General features: G+C 35.3%; 2 protein-coding genes across 3 annotated transcripts in view; both read right to left on the reverse strand.

The window, feature by feature from the left end:
• The window catches only part of LOC118204619 (NADH dehydrogenase [ubiquinone] 1 alpha subcomplex assembly factor 4), a 59,975-nt gene that overhangs the window by 26,222 nt on the left and 7,946 nt on the right, over positions 1 to 25,807 (reverse strand). Inside the window, exon 2 of one of the 2 annotated variants that reach the window (XM_035376927.2) lies at positions 6,707 to 6,766. The exons of the other annotated variant lie outside the window; for it this stretch is intronic. Coding sequence (XP_035232818.2) covers positions 6,707 to 6,766 — 60 coding nt within the window. The remainder of the gene's footprint in view (positions 1 to 6,706; positions 6,767 to 25,807) is intronic. 2 annotated transcript variants of the gene reach the window in all.
• Positions 954 to 6,698, reverse strand: LOC146995328 (transcription initiation factor TFIID subunit 1-like). The gene has a single exon (XM_085823345.1). It carries the CDS (start codon positions 6,665 to 6,667, stop codon positions 1,916 to 1,918), a length of 4,752 nt encoding a protein of 1,583 aa, XP_085679471.1. The 5' UTR covers positions 6,668 to 6,698; the 3' UTR covers positions 954 to 1,915.

A 25,807-nucleotide genomic window follows, 5' to 3' on the forward strand; every position in this document is an offset into this window, starting at 1 on the left:
TCAGCTTCAAAACAGCAAACACGGGAAGATGCTTTCACTAGCAGTTTACAGTGTTATGGAACTATTAACCCTCTGAGTGGTACATCCGACTTTATTTGGACACAGATTTTTTTTTTTTTTTTGTTACTTGGTATATATTAGCTTATAATTTAAGATACTTTCCTTTCTTACTTTCTTTAATAATATAAATGTCATCTTAATGAACTAAGTTTATGAAAATAGAGACTAAAACAACTAATAAAACAAATTTAATTAATAGATGCTGTTTAAATACAGGTCTTCGTGACAAATCCTCAAACCAGCAATACTCAGAATTCAACATCCTCCAACTCTGAGTCAGTTCAATTTTACATGTGAAGGTATGAAAGAACAAGTGTTCTATTAAGAAATGTATATAGTTCCCCTCTCAGAAAGTTAATTTTAAGGAAGTATCTTATTATTTATATAATACAGAAATAATAATCAAGCATTCTTTTGGTGTTTCTGCATTAGCAAACACTACAAAACTATTATTCCACTGTTTAATTTAGATTTAGGTTATATACATAGAATTTTTTTATAGTTTTATTCATCTTTCTAAATTCTGCTTATTATAATGTATTGCGATTTGGAACAATTTAGGCATATATTCAAAGAGAGAGGGTCATAAAAAATCAAAATGGGTTCTAAACTTAAAAATTTTTTTCTTTAATCCCCGAATGGCATAGTCACCTTATTCAAGTCATGAGACATCTTTTTTCGAGGGGGGTAATTTGGTGTGTATTAATTTATTTAAAATACTTTGTTTTCTTTAATGATCTATATATTATCTTAATGAAAGTTCATGAAAACAGACTAAAATAACTAATTATACAAATTTAGTACACAAATGCTGCAAATATATTGTTGCACTTTTCGTGTTTTCAGCACTGTTATGTATTAAAACAAAATCAGAAAATAACTGAAACTTCAAATACTTCACAAAATTGTTTATTCAATGATGTATGCAGATTTCATAAATGAAATGATTCAGTTCTTCTTCCAAATGCCTGCACAGATCAGATTCATATATTTCTTATATATGAAATAAATACTTAAATTTAAAACATTACATTACTAAAAAATATTATAAAGCTGAAAATTTCTTTTAAGCTTACTCTTAAATTTGAAACTTAAAAACAATTATTTTTATATTCAACAATTTAAGCACTAACTAATAAATTTTACTGTATTAATGTAAAATTATGTGTTAATTAAATAACAAGAACATTTTGAAATTATTTTTTTTTATGCATAACTAAGATTATGACAAATGAATATATATGAATATGTCCTAACAAAATTTAGAAGAAAGAAAACTAAATGCAATGTACAAAATGAAAAAGAAAAAAAAGGTGTATATACAATTAGCATTTCTGCAATAAATGTCAATATATCACATTTTAAACTGAAGCATATACTTACAACACTTGCTTTTGAACATAATTATAAATCAGCTGCATATTTACAGTATTTTTACATAAATATTTACATTTTACACAATTTATTATAAATAACAAAGAAAATTCAGCACCACCTGAATATTTAGGAACATTTCATAACAAAATTTGTTTAAACACATAAAATGGGGAAAAAATTTAACATGTGATAGGCACTACACTGAAACACCTGAGATAATTAAATTCTATTATAACTTTACACCTTCTGAATAACTAAAATATATTTCATGCATAAAAATATTACAATTTGCTACTCATCAAATTTATAATCATAGTCAAAATGGAATCACGTATCAATATAAAACTCAGTGAAATATTTTCAAACAAAAAGCTTTTTTTACCTATTATGCAAAATTTTTTCAATTTTACATGACCTTAAAATTCAATTTTTAAAAGGCAGAAAATATTGTGACAACATGAGAAATTAAAAAGTTAAATTAGAAGTGCAACTCATTTTCATTATCGGACTCGGATTCACTTAGTATTAAATCATCACAGATGTTATCACAGGTACTTGGGGGGAAATGCTGCAAAATATTAATATTACTTCCAATGCTCTCTGAATCTTGAATACCATTACATAATAAGCTCTGTGACTCAGAGAAAACTGGAGGACTAGATGAATTACTTCTTTCTTCATGACAATCATATAAAGGAAATTGTTCGTAAGGAGATATTTGAAGTCTACTTTTATCAACAATCTCTACATCAAAATCACTTCTATCTGAGGACATATTTTCTTTCTCATAACTTTTATGAGAACTTCCTACAGATTCTACATCTACACAAGAATCTATATCTGCTGAACCATTAAAGTTATCAGAAGAACATATTTCAATTTGATTTTCAGAAGTTTTATCTTTTTTTGATATCGTAATATTATTCAAACCAGAGTTTTCAGAATTCTTTATTCCTAACTCAAGACTTTGCAACTGTGGTTCATACATTTCTAAAGATACTTTACAAGCATTTACAATATTCTGTGCAATCTTCGTAAATGGACTTTCAGCGCCATTGAATGTCTTGCTATTCATAAAAATGAGTTCTACATCACATAGAAAAGCAGACCTAGTTTTGTACTTGTGAGACTTACAATTTCTTATGATAGAATCTAAATCCATAGGATTTTTGATTATCTCATAATAACCTTTGGCTGAACGTTTATCAACAGGTTTATGGAATGGCCATGACTCAGGTACTGCTTTTAACTGATCAGATACTATCCTTTCTAATATAAATGAGAATGCTACCTGGTCATCATCTAAGAGAGGATTGATAGCTTTCTCTAGTTGCATTAGCTTTTCTTCATTTTCAGTAAAGTTTTTTATGCAATGATTTAACATTGTGTGTGCAGTTATAGTAAGAAAACTGTGATTGCCATTATATGTACTGCTATTTTCTAATATCTGATTAATATCAGCTAAGAAATCTTTACGACATTTATACTGTTGTTTACGAGCCTTCTCTCGCATGGTTTGCAAATCCATTGGCTTTGTAATAATCGAGTGATAATTAGATGCTTGTTTGACACTAACAGGAAACCAGAAAGGCTGTGTATCAGGCAAACTTTTTATCTCATTAATAAGGTTTTCAAATATGACACTTAAAGAAACAACAGGATCTATTCTTTTACGATTTACAAATTTTGGAGCACTCATATAGTCAGATGATGTTACTTCATAATTTCTTTTCTTTTTTGAGGAACTGACAGCTTCCTTGGGAATCTTCAAAACCAAAGCTTTTCGACGAACTTCATCTGCCCGTTTCAGAAGTTGCTTGGATACAATGATTTTAGTTTCATCCAGTTTTATAAGATTTTGATCAACTAATCCAGCTTTCTCCTCGGCTTCTTCTTGTTCTTCAGTCATTGCAACCTGGATAGGTGGCAGTGTGGGTGAAGACTGATATAATGGACAAGCTTTATTTGTTCGCATATGACCAGTTGCTCCACAAGCACCACATTTTACTTTGAACAAAGATGGCGACTCGATTTTCACTTTTTTCTTCTGTGGTTCTTTAGTTTCTCTTTCTTTTAACTCTTTTCTCCTCAACCTTCTTAACTGATCTTGTAGACGCCTTCTTTCTCTTCGACATTCCTCTTTTCGTGCCTCATCAAGAGCAAAATTTTTTATAAATTCCTCATCTTTTGTGTCTCTTATTTTAGTGTACAGTTTAATTACTTCTGACTTTCGGACAGTTTCTACTCGCTCATAGGTATATCCATTTTCTTGATAAGTACGATATATCCTTAAAATTTTACCTTCAAAACCAGAGTTACTTTTTTCAGATTTGCACTTTTGATTTTCTTCAGAAGTCGACTCTGATGTCATTAACTTCTGTAATTCTTTCCTTTCAGCTTCCTCACACTCATGTGATAGTTCTTGAAGAGATTTCTTATTTGAAATGATGCTCTCAAGATGTTTTCCCATTTCTTCCAAATCTGAATCGCCTTCTGAACTTGAATCTTCATCAGTAGATAAAACTTCATTTGATGATAAAACTCTATTTTGTAAATCAAATAAACGTTGACATTCTTCTTTATATTTCCTTAAATGTTCAGCCTGACTAAAAAAATTACCTCTTGCAAACTTTGTTACTCCTTCCTCTCCTAATTTAGCCTGTTCAGTTGAAAGAGTTCTGACAACATCAATGATCTGCCATCGTGTCAGTTTCTTAATTTCATGTTCAGGTACATTAAAAGTTTTCAAAAGTTTTTTGGCACTGCTTAAAGAAAGCCGACGCAAATCAGCATCAGTTCCTTTAACCAACCTCTTGGCAGGATTCAGAATATTGTTTTCCTCTTTAATCCACTGAGGTTTGTTAGGAATTTTCACATAAGAAAATCCTTCCCCACAACCAGTTGGGTCAGCTGCTCCTAAAAGATCCAAAAGACACTTTCCTCTAACAGCAGATATAAAAGCTTGTGTAGTATTCCACGGAGCTGCTTTCACTTCATCATCAATTTTATTTTGTAAATTATCTGTTTCTTCTTCATCCATGAGCAAAAATTTATCACCATATCCTGCATCCTTCAGCCTTTGTTCTGCAGCAAGCATACTGTAATAAGCACAACACTGTTCTGCCGATATAATTTCTCGAATTTCGTCTTCGCCTGGGAGACGAAAACTGCTTTTTAAAACCCAAAATTTGGAATCAAAGCCTGTTCTTTGAAAATCTGCACATAAGTTGAGGCGTTTGCGAATATTAAATTCCCTGTGAGAAGGGAATGCTTTGCGAATGTCTTCCATTTTTATTCTTCGTGGATTATCTTCACTTTTCCAAAACAAACGATAAATAAAAACCATCAAGAAATCTTTGATAAAATTATTAGCTTTCTCAGATTTAGGTGCAGGCACTTCAACAAGAGGAAGCTGTTGTCCCACAGTGAATACAGTTTCTACTTCTCTGATGAAATATCCAGTTCTTGTACGTATAATTAGAAAGTCAGTGTTTTCAGTAGCATGCTCATAAATAGGTGATCGAAACAAATTATTTTCATATGCTTGCAAACTCTGCCCAGGAAGAAGGGAACCAAGAAATGGAGAAGTATGAGCATAAGTAGTTTCCCCATACTTGTACTCTACTAACGCCGAATCTTTCCCAGGTTTCCTCCGATAGTAATTCCGCACCCTTGATGCCATACCAATTTGGTTCATTAACGGTGGATGTTCTTCAGAAAATTCAAAAAGAACTAATTCTGCATCCTTGCCACTCAGATCATATGGTGTTCTCATGAAAAACATTTCACCTCCACCCGATTCCTCGAGTTCACGTTGTCTTTGCTTTTTTTTCTCTTTTATAAAAGAGGTAAGGGAATAAACACCATGGAACTTTATTTGTGATAATGGTCCATGAGAATATTGTCTTAGAGCTGGACGATGAAACCGACGGAGTTTCAATGGTCCCATATAAGTAGGAAAAAATGAAGCATGCAGTTCAAGAGCTGGAATAGAATGTGGTAATAAACTACCAGCATAACCTAATTTTAATGCAGTATCCTCCGTCATCTTTGAATTATAATACTCATCATTAGAAATATTATAAAAATCACTTTTCTTATTTACAGGGTTCAAAAGTTCAGGTTCTTCTTCATTCTGTTTCATAATGGGACGGTATTTTCGATCTTTATGATCTTTTACAGGTTCAAAATTATCCACTTTTGAAGGCAAATCTTCTGGTATTTCTAATATTATATTGCTATCATTTATTTCTAAATTTTTGGGACCAGATATTCTATTCATAGCTTCATAATCCCAAATGACATCATCTTCCCAATGATCATAGAGAAGATGTGGATTTTCTTCTGGAAATATTGAATACATTTCTCTTTTCTCTTCCGTATTAACTTTATTCATTTTATTAAAATTTAAAAATCCAAATTTGAATGCCCTTTCAGGCTGACTAGAGAGAGGTTTAAGATGTTCACGGTATGACGACACTGTTCGATCTGCATTAATTGGAACCCAACCTGCAATTTTGTTTGGGTTATATACATTTTTCATAACTTCTTCTTTTACCTCATCTCCATCCCAGATAACATCATTTTCCCAGTCTTGCTGAGCAACCATCAAAAATGCATCATCATGCAAATCATCATCACAAGGCAGATGCTCATCTGAGGACTGCTTCAATTTAAAACCATAATCATAAGTTTCAGCTGTTTCAGGCACCTCTACCATATCATACCATAATTTTGCAGGACCAAATCTCCAGCTATTGTTTAATGGCACATCACATGAAATGTCAGAAACATATTCTTTCTGTTGCAAAAACAGTTTTTCTTCATCAGATTCTACACTCCAATCAGATTCAGGAGAAATTATTTCTTCTGTAACAGGCTTCTTGTTTTTCTTCTTAAGTTCAGACCTTTTTCTAACACTGCGCCAGATATCAGGATTATTACACTTTTTCCCAAGACCCAACCTTAAAAATCGTAAAGTTGCATTCTCCCGAAATTCAGGATAAAATTCTCTCACATCCACATTTTGATATTTAGCTGGAAGAACATATGCAAGAGGTTTATTTTGAGTAATTCTATCCTCATCCGCAATATCTGGTGACTCAGTCACCATACACTCTTTTGAAAAGCAATTCACAGCAGAGTTCTCAGAGTCAATACTAATCAAATTTTCATGTATAACAGGTTCTGCAGTTTTTTCAGATATTTTATCCATAACACATAAATCCATAACTGTAGAAAATTCAGACTGAAAGCCATTATTATTTACATATCCATCTTCCTCCATGCTTCTCTTTCATAATCCGACTTCTGAAGTTAAGACATCTGGCTGGAAGACAACAGTATGGTAAATTACTGCTCTGCAGAAAAAATAATTCAGTTTATATACATACACAAAGATATATTACATACTGAAACAAAACAATTATAAGAAAATTAACTATAAGTTATGCGACTACGTGAATTTTGATTCATGTTGCTTAAACATATGTTAGAATTCAAATCAGAAATGATGAATTTAAATAATTGCTTAATAACACCAGCTAAATGTCAAATGGTAGGAAAACCCGGTATAGAAAATTTCTACTAAGAATTTTTTCAATAGATTAATAAGCATATAATACATATACAAGAAAGATAATTTATCTGTATAAAAACAATACTCAAATTCAAGTTTACACATGTAAAACATAAAATCTGATACAAAATTATTAAAATTAATTGGAACCAATTGGAAAAAACTTTAAATTCATAAATTTTAATTAAACACATTCTTGCTTCAACAATGTGCTTTGCACTATTTTTTGTCGCTCTGCAGCATGTTACATCCCAATTTCTCTCCACTGTGAAACCTTCAGCCCAAATGCTGCTCAGGATTGACACTAAGACTTGCTAATTAAAATACAACTGCAGTTAGTATGCATTACTTTTTCTCACCTGCTGCTGCTTAAATAAACCCAGTCTCTCACTTTGTCTTCTTTTTCTACTGTTTAAAAAAATAGGAGGGCATATTTAAAAATTTGGGAACCGGACTACTCCCATTATGTTGTGATACTCAATATGATGTTTGAATAGCTCAATCATCAAGTAATAAAGATATAATGCACTTATCGAAGAATCCTGTGGTTCTTAAGAGTTCACAACATCTATTACATCATCTACATTGTGTGGCACATCTGTTACCACTTCGACCATGACTGCAAACCTCTAAACTATAACATGACATACATATAATAACAGAAACATTTGTGTGAAGAAATAATAAAATTAAGGTCCTGCACTTGAATCATCACAGATAAAATATTGAAAAATTAACCTAAACAAAATCTTACATTAAAGAAAGTGTTTAAATATCTAGCATTTAAAAACAGCACTGAAATCACTGCATAAGTATCACAATATTAGCAAAAATATCTGTGCACTATTTCAATTATTAATCTGTGTAATTAAAAATATCTGTGCACTATTTCAATTATTATTAAACAAGTACTATTAGAGAGCTTTTTTTAAAAAAATCTTCTACAAGAAAATTCATATGTATCTGATGCTAATTATCTGTAATAAATCTTTTAATGTTATCCAAGTTCTCCACAACAACACTCTGCATTGGATTTTGCCTTTGAGAGTCCAAGACAGACCAAATTTGGGACTCTTTCCTTTAAGATGTTAATTTAAATGTGAAAAAAATGGTATATTGGTAATTATTATGGCGCACAACCTGTACAGGTTATTAGCGCCAGACACATGACAGTTAAAAACAAGTTACAGTCACATCCACACATAAATTCTACACAATCATAAGTTTAAAACACGAACAGACTTATAAAATAAAAAAGAGGTAATAAAAATGGTGAAAGTTAAGATGAAGTAACTCATGAATTGGGTAATGATATAAAATGTGATGAAGTAATAAAATATGATATACAATAAAATTTATAGCACTAAAATCCAAATACACATCAAAAGAAAATCAAATTAAATAACAAAAAAACCACTCTCCTTGAGGTACTGAACTAAATTAGCATTGGCCACTTTCCCGATTACATGGTCAAGAGGCAGGTCAGAGTTGTTAAAGTACTTCAATCTAAGCGAATTAAAATACGGACATTAAATTAAAATATGACGCACTGATAAAAATATTCTCACAGTGGAAATAAAAAGGTTCACTCTCGGCCTTCAAAAGGTAACTATGTGTTACACGAGAGTGACCAATATGAAGATGGATTAGAATTACATCCTCCCTTTGGTTTCCTTAGAGGTTTCACAATTTTAAGCTTATTGTTAACCAGGGCATCCCATAGCTGCTGCCACTTCTTTAGGACTTTTCCCTTGATAACCTTTTTAATATCCATCAGAGGAACATGCTGGCTGCACAGATCAACAGCAGATTTCGCTGCGATATCTGCAAGCTCATTTCCTTTGATCCCAACATGACCAGGAACCCAGCAGTACAGAACTTGGTATCCATGCAACTGTAAGCTTAGATTTAATTTTAGAATTTCAACTACTACAGGATTGCGATCGTTGGAAAAAATTTCTAAAGCTTTCCTTTCACTGTACAAGTCTGTATAAATTATGAACTTTTTCTGGGATATCTTTGATATGTAAATAAGTGCAGAGTATATGGCAATCAGCTCAGATGTCAAGACTGAGTAAGCGTAGTGCAAGCATCTGCCCCCCATGTGGTCACCCATTACAAATCCTGCTCCAACATGGTAAGCTATTTTTGACCCATCTGTATGTATATACGGCCACATGACAGCTATATTCATATCTGTGTTCAAAGAAGAGTTGTTTATATACAATCTCCCAAGTGCTCTGCTTATCATGACGCTGGAAAATATCAAGAAGCTTGATTCCCGCATCTTCCCAAGGTGGGATTTCAAGACGATGTACTGCTTGGGTGGACATATCAGATATGGAATACTCCTCAATCAATGAGCAAGCTCTTATGGAGGAAGGAACACAAGATGGTCATGCTTCAAACAGAAGGTCACACATGTCATCAAGCAAACATAGCTTACTAGGATGGTCAGGTTGAGATAATATATTAAAATACTGTAGAAGAGACAACTGCTCACATCACAAATGGAGGGCTGGTTCATAACAATTAACATACAGGCTCTGGACTGGAGATGTCCTGAATGCCCCAGAACATATCTGCAGTGCCTGATGATGAACTGGGTCTAGTTTCAAGCAAAACTGATGGCCATGCAGATCCATAAACAACTGAGCCATAATCTAGTATGGAGCGGACAAGTGCACTGTAAACGCGAAGTAAAGAGCAGCACTCTGCGCCCCAGGAGGTTTTTCGCCAAGACTTTTGAGAATATTCAACATTTTGGTACACTTCTTCCATAGATGTAACACATGAGGGAGGAAGGTAAGTTTTCAGTAAAACAGCCCTTCCAAAATCTTTACTTCAGGTTGTACTGGAATCAGTGATCTATGAAGATGTAACTCAGGCTCAGGAAGACCTCGCTTCCTGCAGGAAGTGCAAACAAACAGTCTTTTGCTTCGAAAACAAGAATCCTTGTTTGTCTAACCAGTCCTGAATCCGGTTCAGAGTTATCTACAGTTGTCTTTCTACATGTCTCCCCCATGACAGCTAATCTGCAGATCATCAACATACAACAATCCTGAAACAGTGGGAGGAAGGTGCTTTAAAACAGAGTTGATTTTTAATATGAACAAAGTAACACTGAGCGTACAGCCTTGAGGCACACTCTCTTCTTGTAAAAAGATGTCTGATAAGACAGCACCAATCTTCACTTGAAAAGTCCTTGCCCTTAAAATTTTTTTAATGAAAATAGGCAGGTTGCCATGCAAGCCACAGTCGTAAAGATCACGCAGTATACCATATTTCCATGTTTATCATAAGCATTCTCATTGTCAAAAAAGGGAGACAAGATGGTTTCTTTTTACAAAGGCTTTACAAATGGATGTTTCTGAAAGGAGCATGTTATCCATGGCTGTTTTTCCTTTTCGAAAAATGCTCCGATAAGGCGATATGATATAATTTTTTTCCAAGAAATAGACTAGGCGGCTGTTTACAATTTTTTCAAACACCTTACACATGCAATTCGTAAATGCAATGGGCCAATAGTTGGAGGGATGCTTCGGGTCTTTTCCTGGTTTAGGTATATGCATAACAACAGCTCTCTTCCATGCAGTAGGGAAAATATACTCCTTCCATACTAGAGTTCGCGTCTTTCGTTAGCGCTGTAGGTCAACATTTTGTCGCTCCGTCTTCCAAGTCCTTTTCAGCGGATTACTTCAGTCCACACTGCCAAAAGTAACATCAACGGAAGTGCATTACGTAAGGAACATAACAATACCAAATTTTCGGTGCTGTGATCATTAGTTCCTGTTTAATTAACTTTTTCAAATATTCGTAATATCTACCATTCACCACAGACTTTCATCAGAGCTTAGAAGCCCCTGGAGAAGCCCTTGCTTTCTCGACGTCTGAGTGTCTTACATCAATATACGCACGACATCCTGAGGAATAATTTGGTGCAAGTTTCAAGTGAATCGGTCGATTAGTTAATTAATTACGAGCAAAAGTATGGTTTGCAAACGTTGCAAGCACACTGAAGCACGAGTCATCGCATACCTCAGCGACCATTGACGACGGTTAACAAAAGGAAGCTCCCCTCCATCAGAGCAACAAAGGGAACTGAGAGTTTTTACTTATCTTCATAACCCTGCTAATTACAATCGTATCTTAATAGTACCAGAACGGAAGTTATTTTCATCACCTGAATGACACAAGATTCTAAATTTCAAGTTAATCGGACAATTAGTTGAATTTTTACAACTTTTCGCTTAATTTTCGGACTTAGCGACTGTTAACCAAAGAAAGTTGCCTCCCTCGGCAATACAAGGTACTTGAAGATTTTAATTAATTCAATTACTCAACCAATTAGCATCGTACCTTCACAGAGTAATGTCTAAAGTCGATCTCATCGTTTGCGCAACACAAGTTAAAAAAAAAAAAAAAAATTAAGAAAATCGGTCATTTATATAGTTTTTTTTTTCTGTGTTTCTTCAGCTTACTTGTGTGTTTCTAACTTCTTGTATGTTCCTTACTGTATTACCATTATACTTACAAGCACAATAGAACAGATGAAGTTTTGTGGCCAAGGTATGCGACTATTTACATACATTTAATTACGCTGTCAGCTAGTTTTAATTATCTCAATTTTACCCAGAATCTTGGAATTTCTTCTCAAATTGCCTTAATAGTGATTATGCTTACTTTCATTCAAATTTTAAATCTATGTGTTTATATTACATCTAAGTATTTTTGACAATATAGTTCTTTTGCTGACAACTTTAATTGGTTTATTAGGACACAACTCATCTATCCAGTATTATTAGCTTTATTTCATTACCTTACCATTTATTAAATCATTATAAGAATTTTTTTAATGCAATAATTAGCTTTGTAACTTTTCAGTATAGCAAATTGAATTCCCATAAGCTACTTCTTGCATAGTTGAAATTACGATCTGACTGGTCCTTGTGTAATTAGCGTTAAGTTTTGCAATTTAGTCTTTTGTATAGCCTACCTGTTTCTGCATAAATAGTGTTTATTTTGATCGGATTACCGGTACAAACGCCATTTTCAAGGATTATGCATACAAATGTAATGTCTAAACCATTGCATTAATTGGCTAACTAATTATACGAATATGTGTGTCCTCAATATCAAAGGCCAGGATTTACTGAAACCATTAGCAATTATAATAGTAAGCAATACTTTCTAATTGACTGTATTCTGGTTAATCTCACCATATCTGATTCTTATATATGAATTAATCCATTCCTTGTCCTTCATATTTGATTTATACCGTATCCAGATTATTATTGATTGTTCTTATCGTTATATGATTGATTTAATCTGTATAGCTACATTTAATTGATTGCCCGCAATTTATTGTTCTTCCCTGTATTCCTATTTCATACCATTCAAACACCCGCAATCGATGAGCACACAACTTACCACACATTAATCATCTGTAAATCTTTAGTGACTGTCAACTAGTGACTCTGTGACTTAGTGACTTCCAACTATATAACAACTCCTCAGTGTCTGCCATCATCTCTGTGACTTTGTGAATTAGTGACTACCAACTACATAGCACTTCAACTGGGGCTCTTCAGCAAATGCGCGTGCAATAGTGCATGCGCAACTCTAGTGACTCGACCTCTCAAGCAATTTCCTAGTGTGCTTACCACATTTAGTGACTCTAAGCTTGGTCCTTGCAGTGCACAGCGCAACGGTGCTCCTTCACAAAATGCCAAATACAGATACCTCATACTACGTCAGCAAACTCAATTTGGACGCAATCCTAGACTCCACCTCTCTCTCTCACGAAGGCCCACCAGCGGCCGAGCGGTCAAGTTGCTGAACACTGGTAGTTCGGTCCGAGGTTCGAATCCCGCGAACGGGCTGGCTGCATGGGTGTTTTCGTGGTTTTCCCCATGTGTAACGTGTATACGAGTCAGTTTCCCTTAGAAAGTCCTCCACGAAGGCATCCCTCCCCTTAAACAGATAGCCCTAGTGAGCTTTGCCATAATTAAATACACACACACACTCTCACGAAGAGAAAATTTCTGCCCTGCACGAGGAGTGCCTCGAAATCTGTACATCTAAACGAAACGGCCGGCACTTACTGCCAACCAACTTAAGAGAAACTTTAGTGCGGTTCCTGCAAGCGCTCAAGACCTTAGCCTTAAGTGGCCCCAATATAAAGACAGCAAAAGATTGCGTGACCAACACGACCACGTCCCTTCTCCACCAAGGAATACCACGGACTTTGAATTGGCTAGCACCAACCATAACAGCAGGCTCCAACCAACCTGTCACCCAACCTACGCTCAGGCTCTGACCCACGCATTTCAACCCCCGCCTACTCTGCTCATCTACCCACAAGAACAAGCCACGAGCAATACACTACGACATAAACTCGCAGAAGAATTTCCCCTTTCGCAGATTGGCATCAAGGTGCGCAAGATCCGGCATATACAGAACGGAGGTATCGCTGTTGAGTGTGCCACCCAAGCAGACCTCTCCACCACGCTTCAAAGCGACAAAGGCAAACAGCTCGTCTCAACAAAGTTTCCTGTCACAAGATCCCCGCGCATAGCCATACACAATATCCCAACCTCCCTGCAGAAGGAAGAACTCGCGAACATCATAGAATTGGAATTCAGCCTCAACAAAACAGCATTCAAACTATTACACCGGCTTAAAGACAAGAATAATAATGTCAAGTGGATCGCCGAATGCCAACCACCTGCCTTCAGACAAATTATGCAAACTGGCCGCATCTACATTGGATGGCATGCGCACAGGATCACAGAATATTTCAGTACCAAACGCTGTTACAGATGTCAAGAGTTTGGCCACCTACAAGACTGCCACAACAAGGAATACTGCGACTTCTGCTCCGGCGCACATAACGTCAAAGACTGCGCCGCGATCCATCCAACATGCATCAACTGCGCAGATTGCAATCACAAGACAAAAGGCACAATCCCTTGTGGACACCCAGCATACCACCCCACCTGTCCAACCTACAAGAAGTACATCGAGAGGATTCGACGCAGCACCAACTACTAATCCTACCATACCCCAACCAAGTCAGTCTTACCCAAATTCTGCACAAGCTTACAATCTCCCACTTCAGAGCTCCAGATTGTGTCACAATCTGCTGCCAGGTCACTCCCCACCAGTTATATGCAATTTAACAGTCACAACTCTAGACAGCCTCCTCAAGTGCATTCAAATAAATTTGCAACGAGCAAAGGCGGCAATCATACAAGCAACAGCACATGCCATCCAAAACGATACCGACATCCTTCTCATTCAGGAGCCTTATTGCAAGAACGGCCAAGTAGCTTCCTTCCCGCTTTCCTGGAGAACAATCCAAGTGAACGAAAATACCCAAGCCCCACGAGCAGCCATCATAATATGCAACCCGATTTGGACTCCCGTAATAGTAACAACAGAAAGAGACTGTGTCGCTATCCTCTTTGAAACTTCAGACATGAGTTTCATCCTCAGCTCCATCTACTCCTCCCCCGCGGACACCATCACAGAAGCAACTGCCACAATGACAGAATTCGTCTCAAATGCCCTTCCGCTCCCACCATCTTCAGCGGTGACTTTAATGCCCATCACACAATCTGGGGTTATACCGACATCAATAGGAAAGGTCAAGAATTTGAAGACTACATAGCCGCCAACAACCTCCACCTTCACAATTCCATAGATGCCCCCCCCTACGTTTGACAACACCTACAGCAAAGGATGGCCAGACCTGACCCTTACCAACAACAACGCCAGCCACTTATTGCAAAACTGGGAGGTGTCAGATGATTGTAGCCTGTCGGATCACAAATACATCCACTTCAGTATCAGCACAAGCACCACCATCCCAATACTTAAACGCTACAGACTACCGAAAGCAAAAATCAAGACACTGAAAAGGCAACTTCACGACCTACTTAGCAGAGAACTTTCATCACTGCAGAGCTGCCACAACGCCGCAGACCTCGACCAGTACACAAACCATCTAACGCAGCAAAAATGCTGTGACAGTACTCTCCCCATCCGCACAGCCAAGAAAATCCAAGGTCTTTCATGGTGGTCGAAGGACCTTCGCCAGCAACGCCAAAAATGCCGGGCACTAAGACGCCGCCTTACCAAAGCAGACACCCCAGAGGAACGCGCCTTCTTCCTAACACAGTTCAGAAAAGAGAGAGCTACATACAAACGAAGCATACTGACTGCAAAAACTACCACCTGGAAGAAATTTTGCAGCGAGAACTCTGATCCCTTCGGAATTCTCCACAAAATCTCAACAAGCAAAGTTTTTCGACCCCACCAAATCTACTTGCAGCAACAAACTGCCAACTCAAACAAGTGCCTTACCTCAAACACTGCTGCAATTATCTTGAGCACTGTCTTTCCCTCAGATAACCCAGCTGATGATTCACCGGAACAAAAGCTTCTTAGAAACAACCACGCAGCACCGATGACCCAAGACGACATTCCCTTCACCAGGCAAGAAATTACACAAATCTATCGTACCCTGCCCAAGAAGAAAGCACCAGGCCCTGATGGCCTAGACTATAGACGCTGCATAATCCCACAACGTCCGCCACTAACAGAAGTCAACATGAACATCACCCTGTGCTGCTAACATGTCACCGCACTCGACATGCTCTTATACTCAGCAACCTATGCGCTCCACAAACATATATTTGCTGGACCTCTACGTGTTCCCCATATCAATGTCCAGCAATCACATGTTATTCCCATCTTATGGCCCCTCGTCTGTAAACACACCCCCACAATGTACAGTATATGTGATCAATTAGGCCAAATATGTATCTGACATGTGGTATATGTGTATTATTATTTTTTTAAGTGTGTTTTATTTGTCATAAGTCTTCAGTGTTAATCAAGTGTATCGCTCTCCCCCCTTTTTTCCCCTCTGCGTGTGTGTTTTCTGTACATTTTCATGTTTTTGTGTTTTCATACATTTAGTACCTAGCTCTGAGCCCCCTCACCTGTAAATACGTCCCACAAGTCTCATACCTGTAATTATGTAATTAGTCAAGCAATGTTAATAAGTCACCCCTGTTTGGCCATGTAAACTCCTGCACCCTTAATAATCTCCCGGTGTGGACTCTTGAGGCCACAGGGAGTTGTTGCCATTAGTGGAAGGCGAGGGACACATGCCTGTTTATCTCTGGTAGCCACCAGGCGTCCCCGTCTTCCATCACCTACCTACCTACCTACTCCTTCCATACTTGGTAATAAAGAGCGAGAAGGGCAGTCAATGACTTACAAGACAGATGCTTCAGCATTTCATAACTAATACCATCTAGACCCAGACCAGACCTACATGTCTGCAATAAAACTCTTTTCAGCTGGTGCATCATAAAAATGCTATTATAAGGCTCAGAGTTGGAATAGTTAAATGGAATGGAAATTTTCTCCGAGTGCAACTTAACAGAAAGAAATGCTAGTAGATAATTATTGCTGGAAGAAACTGCAGTAAATGTTTCACCAATAGTGTTCGCAATTAATTCTGTGGAGCTTATCACTCGGCCATCTTTTTCTAGAAATGAGAGTAAGTTCTCATTATATATTATACATGCTTTTCTAACACTTTCCCAGACTTGTTTAGATGGCGCTGATGATGTTATCCCAGACACATAGGATATCCATGAATTTCTCTGGCTCTTACATCTTACTTTCCTTGCTTTTGTTTTGGCTCTTTTGAAGATTATGAAATTTGACCAAGTTGGGTACCTACGGAGAGTTCCCCAAGCTTTTCTTTCCTGTCATAGAGTTTCCTGGCACTCACGGTTCCACCATGGCTTTGGATATTTTCTTACTTTTCCTGAAGTCATAGGTATAGAAACTGCACCTGCCTGCATAATAATATCAGTAGCTGATTTCACAGCTTCATCAACAGGCACATCTGTAACCATTTCTTCTGTGAGCTCTGCAATAAATGAGAAAAGTTCCCAATCTGCCCTGTCATATATATATGAAGCAAGGGGCTCTAAACATGGGATTTACTCCTTCTTGCAAGAGAGTAAACAAAGTTGGGAAGATGATCATTATTATAAGGATCATCTCCTATCGCGAACAAAGTAAAAGGTGAACAGATTGCAAGATCGGTAGCATGAAAGGTTCTAGTAGGTTCGTGGAAAAAGGTATTTTGTCCATAGTTGAGGAGACAGAGGCAGTGATCTTCAGTCATTTGCTCTGTCTACCTTGAGAATTTATATCTTTACTTCCCCAGAGTGGGCTATGGGCATTAAAGTCACATATTATGATGAAGGGTTCAGGCAGCTGTTCTATTAAATAATCTAAATCTCATTGATCACTGTGCTGATTTGGAGGCAGGTAGAGAGAACAGATGAAAACTAAATTTCTAATATTGACTCTCACAGCTACAGCTTGGAGGCTCATATGTAATGAGATTAAGCTGGAGGGGTAGTCAAGTGACACTAGAACTATGCCTCCCCAGAAACGATCGCGATCAGGATTATCTTTTCTGTTTGAACTGTAACTCCATAGCTTAACCTGATGTTCTGATTTCAACAGTTTCCTCGACTGCCAAGCATTCAGGATGATAGACTTCGATCAGATGTTTGATGCGAACGAGGTTTTGGTGGAAACCACGACAGTTCCATATGAGAGTGGCCATTATGAATGGTGTTTAATCTTTCTGTGCTGCATTTTGGTTTTGCGTGGAAGTAGATGTCTGGGAATTTCTAACCCTTGCTCTACCTCCATGTTATCTGAATAAATGGAGTCTGAAATCATTTCATCAAATGAACTATTACTTACACTTCTTTGTTTGTTTGTTGCTTTTTTGGCGAAATTTTTTTATTTGTTTTGGATTACTGGTGGGGGAAAAATGGACTAATATAACAACAATAATGATATAAAAATAAGACAAAAAAATCACATTACTGATTGGTACAATGTGTGGCTGTATCAAAAAGTTCCCACACTAGCTCTAGAGATAAAAAATATATTACTTTAAATTTTAATACATCTTGAGGATAATCATCTTACGGACCAATGCATATATACAATTGTTGCCACTGTGTGTCTTCAAAATCATTTTGCATAAATGAGACCATAACCTTCTGTGATTCACATTAAATCTTAGCAACAAGGCCAAAACAGCAACTTCACTTTCAGGAAAAGGATGAAGTTGGCAGGAGCTAAATCTCATATGGAAAGTAGGTGCAGAAGTAATAACATGCTGCGATTTATGAGGAACTCGCAAACAAGGCACCCTTTATTGTTGTGAAGCATCCAGTGTGCACGCCATTTAGATTTAAGATATTAGAACAGACTCAAATGGTACAACAATGCCTACAATGTCAAGGTTCAGCCTCCAACATCCCATGCAAAAAATTCTCGACTTCATTTCACACTTTTGGAATGATGATTATAAAAGGTGTTCTAGATCACTTTTCTTCAAAGTATGTTCTGCTTTTGAAGCATTTATGCAACTCAAAACATAGTGTAACAATATGGAAGCATGTTAAATGCCTCTGTGGCTGATTTGTACAGTTTCACACATAATTTCCTGTTGGCTTATTGTTCCATCTTTCTTTCCATGATGTAACTGCAGACTATCACATAAGTGATCATAAAAGCACCACTATATAAAGTTCATTCTGAAATTTTTGAGATACACATAGGTTTTAAAGTTATGAAATTTAAAAAATGTTCAAAAGTAGTCTCTTCCAGCATCAGTGCACTTCCATAGATGAATTTTTCAAAGGCTAAATTCCTCAAACCATTAATTTCTTGGAAGTGATGAAGAAATAATGTATTTATAGCCTCATCTATCTCATCTTTGGAATGAAAACTATGTCTGCATAAGTTTGTTTTTAGCCACAAATAGCCCAAAACCACACAAAGCCGGATCTGGCGAAGAGGTGGATGTTTTATCAATTGATGTGTTTTTATTCAAGAAACTCAAATGTCAATCTTGCTGAATGAGAAGATGCACTGTCATGGTGGAGCACAAGTCCTCTAACATACAATTTTTGAAGAATTTTTGGAAACTTAAGTGGTGTACCAGTTTCCAGCTTGATGCCTTCGACCAGTCTAGTAGTTTGGAAGAAAATGGATACATTACTTTTTTCATAGTACGTTGCCTTTTCGCTATTGTAGGAAAGAGATCATCTTCAAAGACCCACACTTTACTTTCTTCACATATTGGAATGTCAAAATATTGTATGTACGTTTCATCACCAATTACGGTTTTAGAAATAATGCAATGGTCACCATCTTTAAATAATTTAAGGATTTCTTTACTGATTCTGACATGCTCCTCTTTTTAATGCTCAGTTTTATATTATGGGGAATCCAACGACAAAATAGTCTTTTCATAAGCAATTTTTAACTAATAATTTTATGTATGGCTGTGGATCCAGTGTTAAGTTCCTTCTGTATCATTTAAAAGGTGCAGCGATTATCATCAATTAACATTTTTCATATGGCTATCCAGAATTACTGCTAACAATGGCCTTTCTGCATGTTCTTCATCCTGAAGAGAGTTGCGACCTCTGTGAAATTCTGTAAACCATCTGAATACAGAAGCATCAGATGGAAGTTTATTTCCAAATGCTAACAGATGTTGAATGCATTCTTCTTAATTTAATCCCACTTTAAAATCATAGCGTGACAATGTTCTTGCATCAGTTCCATTTTTCCTTCTGCCTAAAATTTATTCTCTGTGAAACTACTTGCAACTGGCCAATAAAAAATCATTTGCTACACTAACAAGTTCATATTTTCAAAACTAACAGGTAACTTTTTCTTGCTACTTATCTGTGTATAACTTAAAAATTTTAGAGGGCTAACTCCCAATGTTGATACAGCAATATTTCTTAGCATATTGCCTTAGCAAGATTAAAGGAAACTACAGCAGCTAATGCAGACCTGTGCTGTTACAAAAGTAATCTGGGAACTTTCTGATACAGATATGTATTTATATAAAGAAGGAGCAATATGTAATTTGTGTAATACAAATGGTCACAGAGATGCTATAGTAAAATTGGCAGTTTTATGTTTTGGTATATAAATTGTGCTTCTTTAACAAGCAAACCAAAGCATTGTTTAAGATTCCCCCCCCTTTTTTATAAATTCTGCAAACTTCAAAAGGTGTCATCTCATCAAATGTAAAAAATACAAAAATCTTTATGAAAAATTCAGATAAAATATTTTTGATTCGAGAGTTTATGTTAAATCAGCAGTATTTTTATAAATTTGGATTTGGGGCCAATTCAAATGAGAATAAAATTTATTTATTATCTAGAATGTAGCTTTTATATGTTCTGCCCAACTCTGCTTGCAGACCAAATTAAAAACAAATGATATGAAACACTTAACTGTATGCCCTTATGCATATAATGAAAACCTCTTAAATTAATGTTTGCTTCATATCATTGCATCCTTTATCATATATTTAATCTTGAAGTTCAAATTTACATTTTATTTGAATGTACAACAGTTTAAGTAATAAATTTGAATTGTAAATAGCTTTCATAATTTGAGGCATTTTACTATGTTTGATAAACAAAATCATTTGTTTATAAGAAAGCATAATATAAATTCATTTGTTCAAAAATAACTTACATGCATTATTAGTTGAGCAGTTAAGATCGCAGAATGGAAGTTCAGCCCAGATTTGATCTCTGCGAAACAGGTTTGCTGCATTATTTGTTTTTGTGGTTTTCTCTATGTGTAACACGAGTCCAAGTGAGTTTCCCTTCGGAAGCCCTCCACAAGGCATTCCTCTTCTTAGGCAAATAACTCTCACATCCTTTGCTGTACTTAACCTATAATAAGGGATGCGCCGTCCATACGGGGAAGGTCATGTAGCAACTATCAAGACTTTAAACAGCATCTAGGGTAATTTTATTACCTACTAAGTACTGACAGGTGGTGAAACTGTGCTACTCCTATATCTCTAGGGACTCGATTTGTCAATCAATCAAACATTTTCAGGTTTAAACTTGCAGAATTTTAGGTTTATTTAATTTGCAGTCAAGAGGTTTATTAATTTTTCATTGAAATCATGAGCACATGATCTGTATCAGCGTACAAATATATATATTCGTAAGTCTTAATTTGCTAATATAGTGATTGCAAAAATAATTAAAAAATAAGGTAAGTGATTAAGTGAATTTAGATTTATATAATAATAATTATAACATTTCATTCAGTTTTCAAGAAACTTACATAGTTTTAACTACACTTACTTAATTTTTTCAAAAACCTTAAACAATTTCGGCATTACAATAATTATAAAACTTAAAACTCTGAATTTTCTTTAATATTTTTTTTTAATATAACACAAATAAAACTGTATATTTCCTAACATTTAGTTAATTTACTTAGATGGCCAGAAGAAAAGGGGGAAAAAATTAACAAATGAAAATGAGAGGAACTTTGAGAAGAGCAATTTAAAGTTATGAACTTGTTTGGAAGCTCACACATTTTCAAGACAGTACTTTTACTTATAACAATGGTTTTCCATTTCCATCAACATCAAAGTTACTGTCAGAATTAGGAAAGCAAGCAAATGATTTGAAAGATCCAGGTTCTGATACTTATCAGTTGGTACCAACATGTTCAAATGAGCAAGATGAATTATCAGAAGCCACATATTCAGCTCTAAAGACCTAGGTCCTTTGGTTGAGTATGTTATTTCTAACTCAGACGCAAGACCTAATCAAAAAAAGTTCCTATGTATTATCAAAATAAAACTATGTATCCTAAAGAAAAAAGTGGACATGAGATTTTTATATCTGGTTGTAACGAAGCAGTACCTTTAATGAAAGTAGTAATCACCCAGAGGTGTAGCTAAGGTTTTCAGTGCCCGAGGACACCTTAAGATTTTGCGCCCCTTTCCGCGTTCCAAGAATGGAAAACATTTCATTCTGAAATGTGTATCATCAATTTGGCGCCCCCTGGATGCTGCGCCCGGGTACGGATGTCCCCCTTGCCCCACCCTAGCTACGCCATTGTAACCCCCCCCCACATATATGACTTTCTGCCAATGTTTTGGTAGTTTTTTCAAAGCTTTCTGACCAGAAACTTGGTGGCCATGAGTCCAAAAACAGATCAACCTCATTTAGGATGTCCTAATGTGCAGAATGGAAGATAGCACCAGCAAGATGTAGCTACATGTCAGAGCTATATGGTGGGTGTGGCAAAAGAGCTCATTCGAGTCTGTACAAAATCCAGCCAGTGAATGCAGACACATGTGGTCTTGCATTTCTTTATGGAATATTACTTTTTTGTGCCAAAACTCTCTTCAATAGTTTTCCTCAATAGCAGTGTTAACACCGACTAGCATCTTGCTGCACACCTTACTGTCAAGGACGTTACTTTTTTCCAGATACTCTTTGTCGATAATATCACGTAAATCCCGCCATATACAAAAAATTATCTTTTTTAGTCAAATTGTGCTTTCTGACACTGCCAATGGGCTCACCAGGTGCAGATCAGTCCCCTTTTTGGACTGTCTTGTTGAGGTAAATCCCTTTTTATCACAAGTGATGATCCAGTCTAGAATTTTGTCCTTGCATTAATATTAGAGCAGATTAGTGTAGGTCCGAACATGTCTGACTTTATGTGCTTGAGTTCAGCTCACATGGCACCCAGCGACTGAACTTGTACGATGCATAGCAAGACTAATATGTCTCGTTAGAGATGTTATGTCAGTAATATTACTAATTAGATGTTATGTCACTAACGTCTAACTCCTTAGCAATCTTTTGAGTGGCTGCATACTGATCTTCCTCTACAAGTTCTTGCAGGAAGGCCTCATCAACATCAGTCTGGCAGCCAGTGCACTCTGCTTCTAGAATATCATAGTCCTTATTTTTAAACTTTCAGCACTAAACCTTTACAGTGTCATATGATGCAACATTAGTACCTAAAGTTGTATATATGATTTGGTAACATTCTGCAGCTGATTTTTTGCAACAGAACTGGAAGTAAATGATGGTTCTAATCTAGCAGCATGATAGTTCATTTCTGACCCCTTGTACTATGATATGTTTTTACAAATATGACTTGTACTTAATGATAATGATACGAAATGATAAAGATATGATAGTTCCATATCTGGCAGCATGTTCAGCGAGATTGATTACTATATTAAGAAAAATGCAGTTTTCTGTTACTATCGTAAAATGTTCAACGACATCAATAATCCATTAACCTGTAAAAATACTAAATAAAGTAACTAAGACAGTTTCAATGATTGGCATCACTTAAGCGAACACTTGAAATTCACGAAAGCAGTAAATATTACCCAGCGACTGAACTTGTACGATGCATAGCAAGACTAATATGTCTCGTTAGAGATGTTATGTCAGTAATATTACTAATTAGATGTTATGTCACTAACGTCTAACTCCTTAGCAATCTTTTGAGTGGCTGCATACTGATCTTCCTCTACAAGTTCTTGCAGGAAGGCCTCATCAACATCAGTCTGGCAGCCAGTGCACTCTGCTTCTAGAATATCATAGTCCTTATTTTTAAACTTTCAGCACTAAACCTTTACAGTGTCATATGATGCAACATTAGTACCTAAAGTTGTATATATGATTTGGTAACATTCTGCAGCTGATTTTTTGCAACAGAACTGGAAGTAAATGATGGTTCTAATCTAGCAGCATGATAGTTCATTTCTGACCCCTTGTACTATGATATGTTTTTACAAATATGACTTGTACTTAATGATAATGATACGAAATGATAAAGATATGATAGTTCCATATCTGGCAGCATGTTCAGCGAGATTGATTACTATATTAAGAAAAATGCAGTTTTCTGTTACTATCGTAAAATGTTCAACGACATCAATAATCCATTAACCTGTAAAAATACTAAATAAAGTAACTAAGACAGTTTCAATGATTGGCATCACTTAAGCGAACACTTGAAATTCACGAAAGCAGTAAATATTATTTTCAAAATTTACATTTCTGGTCAGATTTATTAGGAAGATTAAAAATTAATTGAATCACAGATTCCAAAATGCAAAATTTATGAAAACGTGAAACTAAATACTGGTTCAGTATCACTGAAAGAATAATTTATACATTTCAATTTGTGGCTGAACAAAACTTGGCTTTTCATGGGTTCAGTAACAAATTATTTAAAAGAAATAATGAACGGTTTTTAAATTTATAGAAATGATGGCAAAATTTGATTCAGTCATGTCTCTACACATTAACTGATCTTTTTTTTTAAAAAAAAAAAAAAAAAAAAAAAAAAAACTTTATCTTGAAGATAAAATTTAAAAATAACAATTACATTAATAGGTGGTAATATAAGAAATAATATTTTAAATAAGAGCCACCAGAAGCAATTTTTTTTTTTTTACATAAGATACATTAATTTGAAAAACAAAGTGTCTAAGAGCGTTTTTCACCATTCCATTTTGTAAATGATACAACAGGTGAAGATTTAACCAACTTTTTGTTGAAAACTTTAGAAAATTATGGTTTAGATATTTATAATACATGCAAATAAGGATACGACAATAGTTCAAATATGAAAGATAAACATAGAGGTATACAAAAAGAATTTTAGATATTTAATTCACAAACAATATTTGTATTGTTCTCTAATCACAGTTGGAATTTTGTCATGAATGACGCTGTGAAATCCAATATGTTTAGTACAAGTTTTTCCTCAAATGTTCGAGAGCTATATAATTTTTTATCTTCCTCAATCAATGAGTGGTCTGTTTTAAAAAATAAAGTTTTAAATTTAACGGTATAACCTTTGTCAAGTAACAGATGATCTAGCAGAATTGATGCAATAACCCCTCTAAGATTCTAATTGTGCAAAATTTACGATGCTTTTCAGGCATTTTGTCTGGAAATAATTTTGATAACACTGCAAAATATTTGAGACACTTCTCGAGTCAAAGAAATTAAAAATTATGAGTTTGCATTAGTATTGCGGTACAAAAATTCATTATTTCAGACTTGGGAAAGTTTGAACAACCTGAATACCTTTTTAAAAGAATATCGATCAAATAAAGTCTGCAGTGACATGCTCAAAATTGCCAAAGAATTAGCATCTTGCTTCGAAGTAGATGCAAAATTCAAATGTCATGAAAAATATAAAAGCAATTTTTTATGAAAGTAAAGACCAGGCAATTGAAAACCAAGGATTAAAATTCAAAGTCAGTTGCTTTTTTAGAATACTAGGCATTACTCTTTCATTTGCAAATGAAAGATTTGAGCCACTATTCTTTTATTCTGATGTTTTCAAATTTTTGTGTAAAACTGAGGATTTTGGCAAGTATTATGACCAAAATCAATTTAAACTTTTTGTAAAAAAGTTGAAGAAGCTTGAAACTTGAAGATTTAAACTTTTATAAAAAAACTGACAAAAATGAATAAAAAAGGTGTAGATGGAACAGAACTTTTGTATGAATTATAATTTCTGAAAAATTACTATAAAATGTGACATCTGTAATAGAAACAATTACATTACAATAAATAACTTAAACCATTCATTCGTAAAATAATGGTGTATTATGTATATTACAGTCCAGTTAAAAAAATAAGCAACAAAGGCAAAATACTGAATAAAACAAAAATTATTTAATGGATAGATGTGAAACTGATTCAAGAGGTTGGTGTGGTATTATTAAATTACCACAGCAAGCAATTAAGCAGAGAAATACAAAAACAAATGTATTACAACCATCACATCACGAATGACCATATAGGTCAGAAGAATCTGCAATGTAAACAAACATCCTGCTAATAACAG

Source organism: Stegodyphus dumicola, chromosome 9 (assembly GCF_044657685.1).
Source record: "Stegodyphus dumicola isolate Sdum_Otavi_A_Nest chromosome 9, ASM4465768v1".
In the NCBI taxonomy this organism is placed as follows: domain Eukaryota; kingdom Metazoa; phylum Arthropoda; class Arachnida; order Araneae; family Eresidae; genus Stegodyphus; species Stegodyphus dumicola.

Excerpts from the sequence above, each read along its gene's own strand:
- LOC146995328 (XM_085823345.1), bottom strand. The coding sequence starts at position 6,667 with ATGGATTTATGTGTTATGGATAAAATATCTGAAAAAACTGCAGAACCT.